We start from the raw sequence: 21,713 nt of genomic DNA, 5'->3' as shown, positions 1-21,713 counted from the left end.
AGCACAATTTAACAAATACATGACAACTCTCTTTGTCCATTTTTTTGTTCTTCGTATGATCGAGTAGTAAGATTGATACTGATCCGCACGGTCAACCCCTTCCATATATTTATTGTATTCTATAACACAGCGGTTTCCAAATGTGTAGTCTCGTATTCCAATCGATGTTGTGACTCTCTAAAATGGTAGATGGATGTATTGTTGAAATCATTTGAACATCTCTCTTTGATTTCCAGAGTTGTAACAATACATCCTTTCGCCGACGGAACATACTCTGTCCTGCACTAAGATTGACGTGTTTAAAACATTCTGGGAAGCCTCGGTTTATTCGCATTGTTCCACACGTCCTAATTTTATTTTCTAAAAGTGCTTCACTGGTTTTTACACTATTATAATAATTATCCATATAGACATGATGCCACAAATTTAAATACGGACCAAGAAGCAATTGGATGGTGTCTAATAGTGGTCTTCCTTGCCCACTGTAAATGATCAGATTACAGATGTATCCCGTAGTGGCTTCACTGACCATGCGCACTAGGATACCGTATTTTATTATCTTAGATGCATTATAGACTTTAAATACAAGTCTTCCCCGCCAGGGTATAATACCTTCATCTAAAGAAAGTTCCCTTTGAGGCTTATAAACCGAAGAAAACCTCGGTATTAGGTATGTCATAATTGGCCTAATCTTTTCGAGGCGATCGCTAGAATCCGTAATGATATCGTTATTTGAAAAGTGCCACGATTGCCAAATTTGTCTAAAACGATCACGACTCATTGTTTTAGAATATATTGGTGTTTCTATACTCGGATCAGTAGACCAGTAATCATCTCTTGTGTCTTTTCGAACTTGTCCCATAAGCAAAATTAGTCCGAGGAATTTTTTCATCTCACCAATATTTACAGGCTTCCATTTGATAGATTTCTTAATTTTCTTGATTCGGGATTCATTTTGTGTGCGGTATCGATTGCTTTCTTCTACCACCATGCTAAGTAAATCATCTCCAATAAATAAACTAACTATATCCATCACATTTTCAGAATTGTTTGGTGCGACGCAAACACCAACGTTACCTAAAAATGGTTCAATATGCGGTGGGTTGTCTATTTCAGACCATTCCATGACTTCCTCTTCCTCCACTTCACTGTCTTCAGAATCACTGATTTGTAACGGTATCACTGGTACCCTTCTCGTGCGAGGAAACTCTTCACTATCGCTGTCGCTATCACTGTCGCTGCCTAATTCTGGCAAATCTTCACCAGAATAGGCAGACAAATTATCGGCAAATATTTCGTCATCGCTTTCATAATTGACTGAAGCCATTTTTTAAAGATTAAATAAAATATCGATTACTTAAATATATTTCACTTGTAAAAACACACCCGTTCTATAGCACCGTATTTCAAGACTGAAAATTCAATACTGATATTCAATATAGATCGTAGTAGATTACAGACATCTAAATAACATTGGTTTCCACTCATGTTATAATTTATTGCTCCGCTCGCATACCAACATTATCGCACCGCACAATATCACTTACAACAAGTGCGAAGAATGCATTCCGTCGATCACAAATTGTCGTCTTTTCACTCGCTCACATAGGCTAATATATAGTATGAAAAGGAGGCATAGTATTTATCACACATCATAAAAATATACATATAATCGCATTCACAGTACAGCGAACAAACCATGTTTAAACAATACATCGATATTTCACAAAATGTTGTCTTCCTGCTCACCCATCAAAAAATAAACAAGTGTAAAAAGAAGACGCATATAGTTTTAGCATTCTTATCGTCTACAGAAATATAGTTCGCTGATTTATTGACTCTAAACAAATTTCCTTATTACGCACAAGCTCTCATATGGGCTGCGCAAGAGTGTGTGTGTAAGTAAACGAATCAACGGTAAATTATTTTTTTTTGTAGATGTGTGTGTAGTTTGAAACATTTTCAAGCCGTTGACATAAAATATTCGTATGCAAAAATCGGGTATAAATACCTTTCCCGCACTTCAAGTGGAGCCGGCGTAAAAGGTATTTCTACCCGTCCCGCTCAAATCGGTAGAAATACCCTTCCCGCTCAAAATGTGTTAATACATAGAATTGTCAAGTTTATATGATTCAACAGAAAATTTAAAAACGTGGTATATAAAAAGTTCTTTTTATCTTGTAATTATTTATAATCATTTTCTGTCAATGATGTCAATATCATACATTGACTCATTCTGCGTTCATAATACGTAATGAAGTAAATAATCTTGCTGAGTAGCTAATCGGTATATAACGACGTAGCTGTATATACATATCTACCAAATTAATGTATATTCATTCATGGAGCTTCTTTATGTTGAGCTAGATTTGAAACCAATTACATACTATTACTTGTATTTATTTGAATATGTATTTTAGTAAATTACCTGGTAATTAGCATCTGCTGGGGAAAGGTTTGGTAAATCTTGAGGTGCACTAGAAGGAGATTTGTTCAGAGATGTTGTCGTCGTAGCACCACCCAATCCATCAGTGGATGATCCTACAGAACTCTGTTCAAACAATTGCTCTAAGACACCTGTCACTTCTCGGTAAACATCCATTCTGTATAAAAAATCAAACAGAAAACATTATACTCATATCAACATTATATGTAACATTATATCAGCAGAAATGCGGTAATGAGAATGGACTAGCATGACGCGCCCTTAAATGCATTTAGTTATTTCAAACACCATCATAATTTCATCAGTTGTGTATTTATGTATATTTTTTGTGTGACTGGATATTTTATCTAATTGTACATTAATTACACCCCAGTATATGGCTTTTCACTACAATGGCCTTTTTAAATTGAGCCCATATACGGAAAACGACCGTTATCGTGATAACGCTGTTTTTCGATAAATCAGTTTAAATTACGCGGCATACACCTATGCATGTACATACTCACCAAATACTACTTTGATATTCTAACAGTAGGTGGCAGTAGACAGTCCAAACTGACAGCGCAGGGTACGCTGTTTATCCGTACACCATAATATCTATGCCGTACACGACACAATTCGTGCTTGCGGACGGTCGCGTCATTTGCTTTGCTTTAAATTTTAAATAAATAAATTGCTTTTATAAATTTGTTTTTACTCTTTTACTTTGAATCTGTTTGTTCAAAAAAGGCATGTCATTAATGAAACTAATTATTACCTCAAAAAGGAAAAGCGGTCAAAGTTATGAAACTTTTAACGGAAAGATTATCAAGAAAATATACTTTGGTGTATGTGGGTAAGTGTTGTCAAAAATTGTGCAATACATTTTCAGCCTTTGAACAAAATAATTTATTTTCCAAGTTTTGGGAAATGGAAAATAAAATCCAACAGGATACAAAGAAAATGGAAGACATTTTGTTTTGTTTGCCTCTTGTGAAGCCAACAAAGTGCTGATTGGTTAAAAAATATATTGGAATTTATCCCAATAAATGTTGAATATGGACCTCCTGATGAAGACATCACTTCAAGTGACTCACTTAAAAACTCAGGATAAAGGATGTTACCATCAAAATCAGAGTTGTACGATTATTTTATTTTGTACGGAAAAACAGCAAAAAATTTGTTACCGTATATTTTATTATAAACATGGTGGTTTATCTAATATAGTTTTTTTGTTTAATAAAACGTGTTCTCAATTACTCAAACTACCTTTATTCATCAGAATTAAATATTTACGATAGGTATCTCCACAACAATCAACTGAAATGTTTAATTGCCAATATCTCAGAACACTGTTTTCAGGATAACGCTACTTATGCTGTTATATATGGGCTCAATTATAGTGTAACTTCGATTTATAGCCCAGTTATTTTCAATATTCGGCCAATTTTGGATACATATAATATTCTATGAAAAATTCGGGAAAACATTATTAAACCTGTAAAAATATATGTATAAGATATAAATACATAAAAAATTTGGGGAAATAAACAAATCACCATAAAATTAGACAAATGGTATGTGATAAGAACTACTCGGCCGACAGTTAAATTGGAAAGATTTGTCATGAACGCTTTCTCATTTAGAACAAGAGATGAACATTGATTCAGGTGAAGAATGAATTTATTTTTGTAATCGAAATGAATTCCAATTTTCGTGTTCTAGGACGCAATGTTAAAAATTTGCAATGTATTTTACTTCTCTTGTATTCGCAAAAAATAGACAGTTTTGAAGATCTAACGCTGATTTTCTGGTATAACGTTTAACATGACTATGACAACTTATGGAGTTAAAAATGTAGATCCATGTTACTGTGGGAAGGCACATATTAAATTAGGCAGCAATGTGCTATATGAGCCGTATTACAACGAATGACAAAACTTCAATTAAACCATCTTCAGCTTGCGAAAAACATTCCATACTTGATTAAGAAATGTATAAAGCCAACTAATTCGTCTCATTGTTTTGCAAAAGGTTATGCCTAGATACCTTAAAAAAATCGAACAAGTTTTTAAAAATTGTTTATGTTGGAACCTTTTGTAGAAAGCCAGGTATCCTTCCTGATCGTGATGAGGCTGATCATTGCGATAAAAGTGCAGACCAGTTTTGGTAGGGTCGATCTTGTCTGCGCACGTGACGCACAGCTCCACCACACCCTTGTAGAATCCTGCCTGGCTGAATTTGGCGCACACCACCGGAAGGTTAACGTGAGGAGCCACGTCCCGGCATAGCTTCAAAGCGTTGCACAGCATCTCTTCTCGCTCCAGCGGACTGGTTTGTTGTTTAGCAAACAGTAGGATTTCGTTGGCCTACAGAATATTATTCAATTTGTTAATTGATGGCAATAATATAGAGCGTAGGCAGCTCTTGTGTTCAATTTTAAATTTGACTTATATTCATCGCTACATACTTCGTGTACCACACTATTAGTGTTGGCAATATAACTCTACACTGCAGCATACATATTATATCAATGATATCTGTCACAGTACAATAAACTTAGAAACTCATAATTAACAGCATTGCTGCCGGCGGCGCCGATTGGCCACTTATATTCGGTGCCGCCGTATCTGATCGGAGCCGCCTGTATAGTAATCACGAAAATGTCATTCTTTCACTGGAACTACCATTGAGTGGTTTATTTCTTAGCTGGCATCGTAGTTGAATACGTTACCAATATTTTTCGCTAGTTGGTTTTTATTTTGCATCATAATTAGATTTTTTATAGATATTTTTCGGCACTGTGTTTTATAAGGTCCTACCTACATACAACTTATCATTATACTTATCACATGTTCAGCAGTGGCAGCATTAGGTTATTTAGAATATTTTTCAGTATGATTTTATAAAGATAAAAAGTTTTTTTAGTCAAGCACGCCACTGTTCAAAGAAAATATTAATTGGTCTTCATATTAGTGTTACTCAAGTGGATTGAATTAGGGAACAGATAAATTTCGTTATCTCAGGCCATAAGAAAACCATAAAATAAATTGCGTAACATAATAATATTTTGGAGCATTTTATAAGGGCCTACATTCACAAAGCCCACTTGAATGTTTTCAATGTGTAGGTCTGTGAAAATTTTTATAATTTATGACTTGTTATAACGTACATATTATTATATTACGCAATTTATTTTATGGTTTTCTTATGGCCTGAGATAACGAAATTTATCTGTTCCCTAATTCAATCCACTTGAGTAACACTAATATGAGGACCAATCAATATTCGTGCTTGACTAAAAAACTTTTTATCTTTATAAAATCATACTGAAAAATATTCTAAATAACCTAATGCTGCCAATGCTGAACATGTGATAAGTATAATGATAAGTGGTATGTAGGTAGGACCTTATAAAACACAGTGCTGAAAAATATCTATAAAAAATCTAATTATGATGCAAAATAAAAACCAACTAGCGAAAAATCGGTAACTTATTCAACTACGATGCCAGCTAAGAAATAAACCACTCAATGGTAGTGCCAGTGACAGAATGACATTTTCGTGATTACTATACAGGCGGCTCCGATCGGATACGGCGGCACCGAATATGCGTGGCCACGCGGTTCCGATTGGCGCCGCCGGCAGCAAAGCTGTTAACGGATGAAAACATTTTACAATGTTTCACTGGAAACTTGGGGTTATGCAACACTGCTTATAGTGAACAGAGGTCAACAATATTTTTTTACCCAGGCAAAACATATGCTTTATAAAAAAATGTTCTAATATAAAACTTATTCATTAGGTCAGTGGTTTTTAAAGTGCATGTCTCGACACCCTGCGTCGCCATGATTAATTTGATGGGGCATTACACTATATTCAAAATGTTTAATGCATTGCACGGATGTCACAAAGGTAAATTCAAATGGTTTGGTGGTTATTTTCTTCTCGAACCTTTTAATGCTTAGGTGTCAATTTTAATTTGTAATATGTAATGAGTTGTGTGCCTAGGATTGTTCCACATGAAATGAGATTTGAAGCCTTTGGGTTTTAGGTCTTCGTTGTATTGCAAAATTTTTCAGCAATATTGTTCCTTATGATTGACTTACTGCAAAAATGGAAATTGCATCCAACATTCAAACTCAATTGCATTTCCAACAACATTTTGACGTCCTGCATTCTAGTGTTTTAAGGTTTTACATAGTTCTTCAAGTGTTGCGCTTACCATAGATTCACTATTTTTGCCATAGGCTATAGGTTTAATAAAAATTTGAGCTAACAGTGTTAAGTAATTGCTAAATATCGTATTGTATGAAGATACCTTTGAACAAGCGGCATCTTCTCTTCTATAAAGGTTGGGGCAAACGCCTCTCAATTCACTGCTGATACTGTCAACGGACGCATTATCTGTTAAGTACTGGTTGATCAGACTCAATATTAGCAACCCGGCTACCTCCTGGCCTCCTATTAACAATTCTCTGAAAAATGTAATAAGTTTTAGAAGGATCTGTTCAATTAAAGTACTCTACTTTTAAAGCCACTGCATCAAAAGTACAAGGTTATTTTTTTTGATTGTGGACACGTTACCACTATCCACCGCGGGCGCTAGTAGGTCTAAGTAAAAGTAGCCATGACGATATCAAATATGATACGTCATGCATGATAAAGAGCAAATTTAAAAAAAAATTAAATTAGTACGCATACGCATGCTCGTAGTGAAATTTCTGGTTTTGCTCTCGATTTCTCATTTTCATAATCTTCAATAGTCAACGTAATCGATCTCATCTTTACTTACAAACACCTTGTATGGAAAGGTATGGTTCATAATAAATAATAAAATAAAAATAAATTCTTCACTTCCACTGTGATATACATATTTCTATATGTAAACAACTAAATACCCAAAATAGGTAATACGTATTGTGGCTTGTGTTTGATGCTATGTACTATGCAAATACTAGCAATATCACCCGCCGCTGCCCGGGAGTGGAATGGTTTAATATTTGAAAATTAAAAATTCTAAATTTAATTCGTAGAGTGCTAAGGAGTGAATTTAAAAAACACAGAAACGCGATGGAAATGTTTATGCCAAATCATCAGATTATCTATATGCAATCTATCAGAGCTGAAAATTGCACATAGGGTGAGTCTCGCTGAGCCATTGGATTCTGAATTGGATTCATTAGAAAATTTGGCAGCACTGCGTCGCCCGCGCCGCGCCGGCTCGGTTGGCTCCCTACCGATTAGCGATTCTAATAACACAATTATTTGCATCTAACTTTGCCATTTGACCTCCGATCGAGCTGAAATAAACGCCAATATTTTTTAAATGTACACAATATAGCGACATTTTCAATAAAAAACAGGGGTTGCAGCATTAACTGCTGCGTCTCAAGAACCTGTACGCGGCAGCCTTTTTCCGCAAAAACAGTTAAACTCTCCCCGGGATGCAACGGGTTAAATCTGAAATTCGAGACCCCGACCACGCACTCCGGCTCGTCGGCCTCCGTCTACTGTCCAAATTTTGTCGAAATTAGACTGCGTGTGTGGATTTGTATAAAGAAAAACCGAAGGACGGTACAAACATACAAACATCCAAATATATTCTTCAATAATAATAAAATAAAAGATTTTTGACTAATTCATAGTTTTAATATTTTTATATGTATTCTAAAACACATTAAAAAATATAAATAAAAATGATTTCAAGTTATACACATTCAAATTTTTATAAAAATCAATGTTTTTTACCATTGCGGGCGTGCGCACAACAACTCACCAAAGTTTCATTGCAATCGGATGAATGGTATAGGAACGCATACGAATAGAAGAAGATGGTTATACTAATTCAGAAACCTTCGCGGGTGTGCGCACAACAACTACTGACAAAAGTTTCATCGCCATCGGATGAATGGTATAGGAACGCATATAAATAGAAGAAGATGGTTGTACTAATTCAGAAACCTTCGCGGGTGTGGGCATAACAACTGACGAAAGTTTCATTGCAATCGAATGAATGGTATAGGAACCATACGAATAAAAGAAGATAGAATTAAGAAGAAGATGGTTGTACTAATTCAGAAACCTTCGCGGGTTCTACGAAGTGTTGAAAATTTGATTTTGACAAATAGAATTGAGAGAAATGTGTCTGAATGAAATATTTTATAGGTCAACAACATCACCATTAAGAACACAGGAGTGAAACCTGGTTTCCTCCAACTTTTTTCACTTATCTATCTAAAATTCAGGTGTCCCATTCGGTAGGCAAAACAGATGGCAGTCATCGACAGATCCATCTAGCAAGCAGTCTCTTATGGCAAGTGATAAAAAAAAAATACCTGAAGCTGGCTGCAAGGAGTGCCGACTGCTGGCTTAGCGGGAGACAAGCGGCAATAACATGGAACTGGTGTTCACAAAGAATCTTCCACAGACTGAGCATTTCACATGAACCATCTAAAAAAACAACAGATAAATAATAATACATAATACACATAAAAATACATAGTAATGTAATGATCAAATTATACATTATTTCATAATGGCATATCACAATGGCCGAGTGGTTTAAGCGTCGGCCTATAACGTCGTGGGTCCCAGGTTCGAATGATCGTGTTAGGATCGAGCATGGTAAAAAAAAATCTCTAAGATATATAGAAAGTTTGAAGAGCATCTTAGCGTTGCTAATGTCTTCTTCAAATCAATTGGATTCTAGTGCAACATAAGGCCAATAATAATGCTATTCATACAAGTGGTAGAAATTCGTAGAGATGTAATTTTGTGGCTATACATCTTTTTCGACCATGTCGGATCCTAATAAGTTCCACATCTTACTTATACTCTAATTAGACGAGCAGACCCGCAAATTAACACCGATTATTGTGAGCAAGAATTGCTCAATTATTGTCAACTATATAAAGCTATCACACACAAAAATTCAGGTACCTACCAATCGGATCATCTTGACGATTACTGTGATTGGTTCATAGCATACGTTGTGTCACTAAAGTGGTGTATCTATTGGTCAGCTTGGTGACTACGCTAAACAACGTTACCTTACACTGTTTCAAATGTCACAGCAAACTATTGAAGATTGTGCTTTAATAAGTAACAAATCGATTGTTGTATTTCGTATTATTATTGTCTGTTAAAATAATTAATAAAGTCCAACAACTATTATTATAAAGGCAACTGTCAACAGTATTGACAGAACTGAGGCATAACTCAACTGTCGAGGCAATCTTTCACGACTCGATGAAAAGATTCAAAGGAACATTTTATCAATTGGGCCAGATGGTTGGTGGGAATCGTCGAGTCTGCTTGAGTAATTTTGGTAATAGAGAGAGACCAGAGTATAAGTAGGATAAAGAATAAGATATACGTCAGTATCATATATTATGTACATATGTATATTAATATTTATATATATCACATGTCAACTTACTGATAAACACTCTCAGGGCATCGAGTGACTGTTTTTCCTTCATGAAAATATCTTCTTGGCGAGTGGTGTTCAGATTGGAGTCAGCAGGGAGAGTTCCCGAAAGCATGGTCGCTCTTCCCATTGAACCGATGGAGCCTTCGGAATTCTTTTCTAAGAACGCCCGGACGCCATACAAGTATTGTAGAACTGAAGCGCAGTCTCCGCTTGTCACATTACTAGATAGCTAAAATAAAACCATTCTTTACAACATCAATACAACAACTACATAGAAAATTTCGCATCACTGTTGAGCAACCTTGGATTGTATTCAATTCCATTTCATTGGTTTTTAAGAACCTTGCCGCTGTCACATTTCTCTGTGTCATTATCTCTTGTCGCATGTTTGAAAGGAGATTTCTTGACACACTGATTTTATAAAATTGTTGTTCCCACAGCCTATATCTAACCAAAGCATGCTGCTTACTCTCTATTCCAGGTTTAGCGAACCTTTTCTACAAGTGTGTCAAATTATGTGCAAAAATCTTGAATGAAATAGTCATATTATATCAGATAAATAAAATAAAAAACCAAAATATATGTTTTTACCGAAAAAAAGATTAAGTATTCACTCACATAATATTATATATTTTCTAAATTTACGCACCTATTTTTTTGCAATCTAAAAAGATATATTATGTTGTCCGCCTATTGTCAACATGATTATAAGAAAATACTACCAATGGTTATGTGAAACCATAACGAAAGTGATGTTATACTTTCGATTTGAAATAATTCATCGACGAAAATAGTTGTTTCGCTGTCATATTAAATAGAAAGATACTCCTGTTATTAAAAGTTAAATAAACATTAGTAAAATTATTTTATTTGGAAATATATTAAACATAATGTTTATCACTGCATGACGCTTCTGTATTGTTGACACAATTTGTTTTTGCTACATTTTTATCAATCCATAATATTAAGTAATATTGCCATTAATTTCAGAGCCTTTAGAAACTTACAAAGTCTTTAGTATCGACAGAAGATTTGGTGACACATTTCATCTGCCACAGGGGGCGCAGAATCCTACCGACATAAATGTACAGGCCTTCGTGCTTGGGGCTGAAGTGCATTGTGGGGAAGGGGACGTTGTCTTGGGCCGGGGCCGAGTGACGTGGTCCAGCCGTGCCCGAGTTGTTGAGGTGGCCGGGAGAGAGATGGCGGTCCGCATCGGGTGACTGAAGAGCGGCTTGCAGGGATTGGTGAACGTTGGCCGCACTACGGCCCACCATCGGGGTGGACATTTGACGGGGAGCGAATTGCGGTGATCCTATAAAAATGAGATAAACGTAAACAGTTTGTCCGTTGATCATCAAAGCTGGATATAGTCTACCATACGGAAAGTAAATACTGGTTTTCATATTGTAATTGATAAAATTTGTCATTTAGTGCAGTGCTCCACAACCTTTTGAAATAATTTTTACAAATTAGGGAAAGATTTCTTTGAAAAAAATGTCACCAGGCTGCGTCCTGAAAAACATGCAATATTGACTTATGTGATTGTTCCCCCTGGCCATAGAATAGTTAATGTTATTTCCATTTTCAAAGCCACCAACGACTTGATTTCAGGTTTTTGTCACAAGCGTTATCAATTATTTCTGACAGTTAGTCAAGTTTTGTAAGTATAACTTTACAGTCCAAGTGTGCATTGTTATTTTCGGTTACAAATCGTTTACCTCCCTCCGACAGTCAGTCTTCACCACTAGTGTATCATTATTTTATTTCAGTAAAAAAAAACCTGGATAGTTGAGAGATTGGTGTTGCAAGAGGGTCGGTTGGCCTCCATAGAGGAAATAAGCTCTGGTGGCCCACTCTGCAATATGTTCTCGGGTACTAGCGGTTGAAGATGAACCTCCGCACGCCAAGACTAGGCACGAGGCACACGCTTGGTCTTCCCTCTGCATCTATTGCACGTACATAAAAGACATCCAATTAACAATCATAAGAGTTTCGTGAATTATTACTAGAAAGCGATGACATACAATAACAAGAAAGTACTTAAAGAAATGTCTTGAGTAGACAGTTGCACCAGATGAAGATAACAATTTGCTACCCTTGAACAATGTGTTTTATTCAGTTTCACGTAAACTAAATATAGATTTATCTGCTTTAGTGTGTGCAAAAGTACCTGAGGAGATGAAACTATGTCACACTATCTTCTTTTACCATAATATACGTAGGGTATATTGTATTTGCAGTTTGAAGTATTTGCAAATGCTTTCGTCTTCCTTCCAGGAGTCACTCGGATGTAAACCGTATCCCGGTTGAGACATAATCATTATGTCTCTGGGTGATAATTAAATGTGTGCCGCAGTCACTTTATATTATCCATTTGTGTGTTAAATTCATCAATAATATGTGTCTTTGTCCTGCCTCTTTCATGTGCCTGTATCCCTCTATATTTAAATATTAAACCCAAATATTCAACAACCAACATATCATGGCTGCAATTTAATAACACATGAATGTTTGTTCTTCGGTAGATCACTGCAGACGTCCGTAGCAATGATAATATAATGGTAAATTTATAATCTACATTAATGTAACTGTATGTTGTTGGACTAATAATTACCTGGAAGAAGGCTTTGACCTGTGGCGAATCACATCCTTGACTTTCGATCAAGAGTTGCCGGAGAACATCGACAGGGAGCAATTGTTGAATAACATGTGCTCCGGTGCCAGTTAACGCCACCCATTTAATAGGGCCAGACATGTGTTGGGAAACGATTGATGGTTCAGCTGAAACACAATTATTTGAATTATATGAGGGCATGAAATCATACATAATTTGAAAACACCTCAGAGAAATATAATACAACTACTAGAAAAAATCTTTTTGTAAAAAATACAACCTCTAGCGCAATGTTTCTTAACCTTATTACATCCGTGGACCGCAAAGAAATCAAAAAATGTTTTGCGGACCATCAACATAGGAATAAAATAATAAATATTTATATTTACACTATTTTTGAAACAATTGTCGAAATATAATACAACCCCACTTCAAATGTTCGGTTTCTAGGTAACTATTTTCAAATTGCAGAAAATTTTTGCGGCCCACCCAAAAATCTTCGCGGACCACCGGTTAAGAAACTATGCTCTAGCGGGACACGTCCACTTTATTCGCAGTAAATGCTTTACCGACAACCAAAAAGATTATTTCTAGTAGTGATATATTTCTCTGAGGTGTTTTCAAATTATGTATGATCAATAAAAAATGTTACATTTTGTGAATTATTCATTGAAAAAAAAAAATAGTTTATTAAATTAACATAAATCGACAATTTTCAGTGAATGGGAGGGGCTTTAACCCGGCGCCCGCTTCTGTCACGAAAGTAGTACGCGAAATTGCGCAAAACTACGGGGCTACAGCGCTTCTGTCGCCAATGTTGTACGCAAAAATGCGCCGGTCGATTATGTAGAATATACATGACGCATGATTTTGAAATCTCTACCATAATTTGCCTTATTTCATTACCAACGGTGACATATATATAATATTGTCAAATAAATTATGTTACAATACTAAAACTTCGATGTTTGACATGCCTTCGACAGGCCGTCAATCTACGCTCATTTAATTTTGGCTTGAAACATCGCGCCACTTTACTGCGTTTGCGCAGTATGCGTAATATCACTGTTGTGAGAGGACTGTGCAAGGAATCGCTCTTGTCGTTTTTCCATACAAAATATTACGTATTTTACGCGATCTATTGTATTGTGTGAATTTTATTATAAATATTTTGTCTGTGTTATTGTTTATGTGTTTTTAACTATTCCATTCATGTGTATTAAACTGTTATAAGGTGTTTTGACTATATTTTTTTGGACTATTTTACCTTTGTTATCGTGTGAGTGTTTGGTTGAAAACTTTTTTCAAACTTCAATATGGCTGGTTTAAGTGAGGAATTGGACTCCGATTACGAAATGTCTGAAGAAGAATTTGAACCATCTGACCTCAGTGATGTAGATATATCAGAAGAGCCAATTGAACACTTGAGAACATGGACATCCGGACCCCATGTCCCGATCGTGTATGAGTTTGATGATTTTCAATCCGGCATAGCAAACAGCGATTTGACTGAGACTTCGCTTGAGTGTCTTTTTTTTGAACATTTTTTAAACCGTGATATAATGTTGAAGGTAGTCCAACAAACAAACATTTTTTTTCACTATCAATATAATACTCAAGAACTTGGACCAAAATCACGTTCTCATAATTGGATCGATACAACTGTATCAGAATTATATGCATTTTTTGCGGTGTCAATGCTCATGACACGAAACAAACATTTGTCACTAGAAGAACACTGGAGTACGGATTGTTTTTTAAGTGCACCCATTTTCGGTCAGACAATGCCTAGAGACCGATATGAGTTATTGCTCCAAATGCTCCATTTTTCCGATCCAACAAGTGTTACCTCAGATAGACTAAATAAAATTAGGTTACTTTTAGAGCATACACGCAAAATTTTCAAAGACACGATGATTCCGCATCAAAATCTCTGTATCGATGAGAGCATTATTGTTTTTAAAGGGAGACTTATTTTTAAACAATTTATTCCATCGAAGCGTCATCGTTTCGGTATCAAAATGTTCGTGCTGTGTGACGTTATGACGGGTTATATTTTAGATTTTATTATTTATTGTGGTGACGGGACAGACATAGTGGATAGCCAAAACTTTGGAATTTCCGGAGCTGTTGTGACAACGCTGCTGACCGAGTATCTGGGCAAAGGGCATTCGTTGTGGTGCGATAACTGGTACACCGGTCCACAGTTATTCAAACACCTCCATGAAAATAAAACCAATGCTTGTGGGACTGTACGTAAGAATCGCAAAGAAATGCCATGCTTCAAAAAGCTGAAAAAGGGGGAGACAGAGGCAAAGTCAAAAAGCCCACTGTTGGCTCTCAAATGGTGTGACAGAAGAGATGTCCACATGCTTACAACCATGCACGATGACTCCTTCGGTCCAACCGGTAAAACTAATTTTAGAACCGGAGAACCCATTATGAAGCCAAAGTGCATCTTAGAGTATAATAAAAATATGGGGACTGTCGACAAGGCCGACATGATGCTCAGCAGCTTGTCGTGCATGAGGAAATCTGTGAAATGGTACAAAAAAGTAGCATTTCACATGATTGACCTCTATTTATTAAATTCATTCTATATGTATAAATCTGTTACTGGTAGTAAAAAAACTTTAGGAGAATTTCAGTTAGTCGTGATAAAACAATTAGTTGCTAAGTACGCTGTGAAAATCACGAAAACTCCACAACCCAGACCATCGACTAGTGAAAATCCATTGAGGTTGTTACCTAGAACTTTAACAGATCATTTGCCGGAACACATTCCGCCCACGGCAAATAATAAAAAGCCCAGAAGACGCTGTCATGTGTGCGGAAATTCAAAAATTAATAAAAAAAAAACATCTCTATCTAGATATATGTGTTGTATTTGCAATGTGGCTTTATGTCTCAGTCCGTGTTATAAAATCTACCACTCTTCAAAACAATTTTAAATGTGAAAAGTAAAAATAAATATGTAACTCAGTAATAATATTTAATAGCTGTTTAAGTGTCTGCCTAAAAGTTTGTTTAGTCTAAAATTATTGTGCTATATTTACGACCCTACTCAGGGAAAAAACATTATGTGTGATTTTATTACCATTTGTGAAGTGTTTCTATACTCGCGTCAAGCACGAGCGTGACGAATAACAAAATACAAGCCTTGCAGTGCTCCATATACATAAAACAAAATGGCGGAAATCTTCTAAATGGTGAGTCTTTGTATAGAATTAATTTCTTCGGATATTTTTGACATTATGACTGATTTATTACGGTTTTTTAATGTTGTAAAATAATCTGAACATGTCTAGGCGCCTAAAGAGCCATAAAACTCATTTTTTATTACCATTTTTATTATGAAACACAGAAGTTAAATTAAACAAAAACCGTCACCGCGGAGAGTGAATTCGTCATACTACAATAGCCCGCGAGTGCCAGGTTAAAAATGTACATATAGTGTAATTTAGACAGTGAGGAAATGGATTTTGTAATGAAGTGTGACAATGAGATTAAAATATACTGAAAATCGTGTGACATGATTTATAAACGATCCTTTATCAAAAATCATTTAGAGCCCCTATGAATGTGTATGGCAGTAAACAATTACCCGCCAGCTGCAGTGAGGGGGACAGATTTGAATGTGAAAGGGCTGAAGAAGCTCTCCTTAGAGCCCAAGCGGGTCCATCCAGTGAAAGGATGGCGGCCACCTCTCGACCCGTCCACCCTCCACTCACAGCAACGCCACTCCCGCTCAGACACCACAGCAGTTCGCTGTCGGCTGACGCAGTCGAAATCAGTAGTGCTGTGCCTATTTTCAACAGATAAAAATATATAACATTCTGTAACATAACATGCCGTTCATCTGTAGTGTGGGTGAGTGAAAATACTCAACAAGTCATTGATTTCTGTTCAGCCGCTGGCATTTGGCATTAAAAACAGAAAGTGATTGTCTCTCATATCAGCCACAACTAGGGATGTCAAAAAAATATTAATACCATTTGACCGATACTTCGATAACTTTGTTTTGTTTACAATGCTTCTTAGGCAGTTGCTCAACCTATTAGGACCATTAGATGGATCTGAATCATATATTGAAAAATAACAATATGTGAATTTGCTAGATGCAGAATTCGAATCCACGACCGATGGCTTCAGAAGTGGATATTTTGCTACTCATTCATTCTAGGCACTTATTATTTATTAGAGTATAGTATAATACAATTACTTTTTAGTACTGGATAGAATATAGATCAAGATTTTACCATTGTTATAAGTAGCTGTGTGGACTTGTTTGGGTCTGATCATCGGAGCGTTGGCAGCAAACCCTGGAGGAAGACGTACATGCAGTAGGGTCAAACAGTAAGGTCGCTGAGTGGACACACCGTTTCCTGACACGCTGCAAACCAACACATCATTATCATATTGACAGATTAACCACTCATAATTATTATTAATAAGTGCTTTCCAAAAAGCATTGAAAAATCAATATTATTTCTTGGTTTGTATAACATTGATAAAGTAAAATTCATTATATACTTACTAAACACATCCAGTGGTGAAATACAATCGAACTCCGCACTGTGTAATGGCAATAACATTTAGATGAAGCGATTCGCTTTCCTCGATAGCCGATATCGAAATTATTGGACGAAAATTAGCACTCTCCAAAGTCCTAAAAGAATATTAATATCAACGCATAAGCATCATGCCGAATCAATATCAGTACAATTGTTTGTATATTTTAGTTTAATTAATAATTTTAATAAATTGTAAAGTTAATAGAAGAGGTGAGTAAATTAAATTCATATTATTCTCAATTATGCAGACTGTACACACATGTACCCGTAATCTTACTCAAATAATACATCAGCGAAATTGTGACGTTGAAGGATCACTCTGTGTGAATGTAATTCAGTTAAAATTTGGTCATATATGTAGTGTAAATTTTGTAGAATCATTGGCACCTACACAGGTCAGAAAGATTGGTAATGGCAGTGGTTTAATGAAGATGGATTCATAAAGAAATGTTTACATAGCTATTAAGGTAGGGTAGGGAAAAATGTATAAATGGGCCTATACATAAATAATTGTCATTTAATAACTTACCTAACAATATCCGTTGCCATATGAACTATTTTAGATTGAGAAATTTTCACAACTCTCTTGATGGAGTCTCCCTTCAGTCCCAGATCGAAGACTTCGATGGCCCCTTTCTCGCTGAGCGTATAGAGGATACTGCGGGAATTGTCCACGTCAATTTTATTTATGGGATCGTCTTCGTACAGAGCTACATTGAAAAACGACGGCACGAGGAAGGACAGAGTTCCGGTTGAATGGTTTACTTTTTTACAATGTTTGCCGAACCAACCGAGTTGCGCCTGAAATAACACATATCAACCATTTTAATTGAATAAATACACAAATTTAATTCATTGTGAGCTCAATTCAGGCATACATAATTTTATTGATAGCTACGAGGGTGGGTCAATAATTCCTTAGAAAAAAGCATTAAAACAGGTTTTATTTTTGTATTTTTTTTTTATTTCTCAACATAATTTCCTTGGAGCTCAATACACTTGGTTAGACGTTTCTCAATTTTTTTTAAGCCGTCAGAAAAATAAGTTTTCGGAAGGTCCTCAAAATAAGCATTTGTCCGATCGATGACTTCTTCTTTTGAAAAAAAACGTTGTCCACTTAGCCATTTTTTTAAGTTTGGGAAAAGGAAAAAGTCACTGGGGGCTAAATCTGGCGAATACGGTGGGTGGTCGACCAATTCGAACTTCAATTCTTCAATTTTAGCCATTGATCGTAAACATGTGTGAACACGGGCATTGTCCTGATGAAAGAGGATTTTTTTCCTGTTTAAATGAGGCCGTTTTTCTTCAATTTTGTTTTTTAGCTGGTCCAATAAAGATGCATAATAATCCCCTGTTATTGTTTTTCCTTTTTCCAAATAGTCAACGAAAATAATTTCACGTGCATCCCAAAATACAGTAGCCATAACCTTACCAGCTGATTTTACGGTTTTCGCCTTCTTTGGACATGGTTTGCCTTCGCAATCCACTGCTTTGACTGTTCTTTCGTCTCGGGAGTATAGTGGTGTATCCATGTTTCATCTACAGTCACAAAGCGACGAAAAAATTCATCCGGATTGCGTTGCATGAGCGACAACAGGGCTTTAGAGGCCACCACCCTACTGCGTTTATTGTCGACTGTGAGCAAACGCGGCACCCATCTTGCAGAAATATTTTTCATGCCCAATTTGTCATGTAAAATAGAAATGACGCTACCTTTTGAGATCCCTGTAACCTCAATTATCTCACTCAACTTTAATCTTCGGTCACTTAACACCATATCGTGGATTTTATTGATCATTTCTGGTGTAGTCACCTCTACAGGACGTCCTGAGCGTGGTTCATCCTTTGTTGATGTACGACCACGTTTAAATTCATTTAACCCGGCACCTGCCTCAAAAATCGTATGACGCACCATAACTACGCATGAATTTCATTATCGTCTTTGTTCTATACTAAAAAAAGCAATAAAAAATATGTCACAGCTCCAGTCGAGAACCCAAAGCCATTAAGATAATTTCGACACACTAAAAAACCGTAATAAATCAGTTATAATATCAGAAACACTCGAACAAACGAATGCTATCCAAATTTGAAAGAACTTACCGCAGTCGCCATTTTGTAGCAAATAGTTAGAGCTCTGCGCGGTGTGTAATATTTCGACACTTGTGCATACGTTCCCACGAATCGAGCATTACTAATTTTCAAGTGCATATCGATAAATCACATATTAATGTCTTCGGGTTGAGTCGTAAACAAATATAAAGGGGACCCTTTTAATATATTTAAACTACACAAACACTTCACTTATTGAATATTATTGATAAATTAACACGAACTCACATATTAAAAAAAAAAAAAATACAATAATAAACCTATTTTAAAATTCTTTAGATGTGTGATATATTTTAAAGCAAGGTGACAGACATAACGCAACATCACACGTTGGGCACATATAGCGAGAGAGTTTTGTTTTTTTCGGATTTTTTTTAGAATTCCCGCATACGAAACATCTTCTTCTAGGCTTATCGGTATTTTGTGTCGGTAAAATGTATTCTGGCAAATGTCCCGTTGCACTTTTGGGCAATAATCGTACGGGATTATCGCTAGTTGACGCTGTCGGCTTAGGCAGGGGTGCATTTGAAATTCTCACACAATATTTGTCCACTAGTTGTTTTATTACACAGAGTTGAAAATCGCCCAATGTTTTTTTGTCAGATTTAATAAATTTATATAAATAAAAAGCATTTAATAAATATAAGTCGATCATGTGGAATGCGACCTTTTTATACCACTTGATCGATTTTCTCATACACGACAAGTTGCTAAGCATCATGTCGGACTTATCTACCGTACCCATATTTTTGTTATAATCTATAACACATTTTGGTTTTTCAATGTTTTCGCCAGTTCTATAGTTCACTTTTCCCGTTGGTCCAAATGATGCATCGTGGAGGGTGGATAGCATGTGATCATCCCTCCTATTGTGCCATTTCAGAGCCAAAAGTGGACTATTGTACTTAGCCTCGGTATCTCCCTTTTTCAGTTTGCTGAACTCTGGCATATCTTTACGATTTTTTCTCACTGTACCGCAAGCATTCGTTTTGTGAGAGTGAAGGTATTTAAAGAGCGCCGGACTCGAATACCAGTTATCACACCATAAGGTGTGACCTTTCCCGATATAGTCTTTCATTAGCGTTGTCACTACCGCACCGGAAATACCGAGATTTTCATTGTCTTGTATGTCAGTCCCTTCCCCACAATAAATTATAAAGTCAATAATATATCCTGTCATTACGTCACACATCACAAACATTTTTATTCCAAATCGATGTCTTTTGGTAGGAATGAATTGTTTAAAAATTAATCTACCCTTAAACACGATTATGCTCTCATCTATGCAAAGATTCTGATACGGTATCATCGTTTCCCTAAAAATTGTTCTTGTGTGTTCTAACAGTAATCTAATTTTAGCTAGTCTATCATTTGAGGCGGTCACACTAGGATCAGAAAAATGAAGCATTTGTAAAATAAGTTGGTATCGATTTCTAGCCATTATTTTCCCAAAAATGTCTGCATGCAGGTAAGGATCGGTACTCCAATGTTCCTCTATCGACGTGTGCTTATTTCGAGTCATCAGCATTGATACGGCAAAAAATGTATACAACTCCGGCACTGACGTGTCTGTCCAATTGTGTGACCGCGATTTCGGTCCGAGGTCTCCCGCACTGTACGAATGGTTAAAAAATGTATTCGTTTGGTTCACTATTTCCGACATTATATTTTTATTCAAAAAATGTTCAAAGAAAAGACATTCGGGAGAGGATTCGTCCAAGTCGTTCGATGTCACGCCAGATCGACAATCATTGAATTCGTGAACTATTGGAATATACGGACCAGTTCTCCATGACCGCAAAAATTCAATTGGCTCGTCAGAGTCCGTATCGTCAACATCATGATCAGTCTCATGTTGTTCCAATTCCTCTTCCGACATGTCATAATCTGAGTCCAATTCCTCATTAGTACGCACATTTTCTTCCTCCATATTTACGCACTATAAAACTATGAAATGTTTTTAAAATGTTTAACTACAGTATTAAGAAACGCCAAATCACAGAAACCATTAAACTCACACACCATAGTTATTGATATCAGTATTAATTTTCACATTCACTAAAATGGGACACGGTAGACAGTACAAAAAGTATTTTAAAAATCGCGATAAAATAAAATCATACGTTCAATAGTTAATCATGCCAGTTTTAATGTGATAAGTACACCAGACAGCAAAAAAAGTATTTATCAACGATTGCGGTAAATATTCAACTTGTATGCGATAAATACAATCCCGCGCAATGGCCCGCTCGGTTGAAAGTCTGTTGTATACTGCGCAGTCGCGGCGCGCAGTTCAAACTGATTTCTGTCGACCGGCAAAACTTGGCCGTACGAATTGGTTCGAAACTTTGGTGATTATTTTATATTTAGAACCAATGCTTTTAAAATATGTCATAGGTGGCAGGAGAAGGACAAATCAGGCCAAATTTACGTGAAAAAATCAGTCCCGTATGATAAATATGGACGCGGTGGCATCGATTTATACACATGCGCATTGCGAATTTGGCCGATTTGTACAAGGTGTGTGACATCGGCGCCGGCCGGGTTAAC

General features: G+C 36.2%; 1 protein-coding gene across 2 annotated transcripts in view; it reads right to left on the bottom strand.

The window, feature by feature from the left end:
* Positions 1-21,713, bottom strand: part of Nup154 (nuclear pore complex protein Nup154) — a 41,307-nt gene that overhangs the window by 10,705 nt on the left and 8,889 nt on the right. For both annotated transcript variants that reach the window (XM_085957781.1, XM_085957782.1), the window contains exons 6-17: positions 17,581-17,852; positions 17,015-17,146; positions 16,737-16,870; positions 16,082-16,282; positions 12,478-12,644; positions 11,644-11,809; positions 10,868-11,175; positions 9,867-10,089; positions 8,764-8,878; positions 6,747-6,903; positions 4,520-4,794; positions 2,429-2,603 (exon numbers count right to left, since the gene is read on the bottom strand). In XM_085957781.1, coding sequence (XP_085813907.1) covers positions 2,429-2,603; positions 4,520-4,794; positions 6,747-6,903; positions 8,764-8,878; positions 9,867-10,089; positions 10,868-11,175; positions 11,644-11,809; positions 12,478-12,644; positions 16,082-16,282; positions 16,737-16,870; positions 17,015-17,146; positions 17,581-17,852 — 2,325 coding nt within the window. The remainder of the gene's footprint in view (positions 1-2,428; positions 2,604-4,519; positions 4,795-6,746; positions 6,904-8,763; positions 8,879-9,866; positions 10,090-10,867; positions 11,176-11,643; positions 11,810-12,477; positions 12,645-16,081; positions 16,283-16,736; positions 16,871-17,014; positions 17,147-17,580; positions 17,853-21,713) is intronic.

Source organism: Rhyacophila brunnea, unplaced genomic scaffold (assembly GCF_057557595.1).
Source record: "Rhyacophila brunnea isolate RB1 unplaced genomic scaffold, BYU_Rbru_1.0 scaffold_7, whole genome shotgun sequence".
Lineage (NCBI taxonomy): Eukaryota > Metazoa > Arthropoda > Insecta > Trichoptera > Rhyacophilidae > Rhyacophila > Rhyacophila brunnea.
Note: the sequence above shows the minus strand (reverse complement) of the source record. Positions and strands in the feature narration are given on the sequence as shown.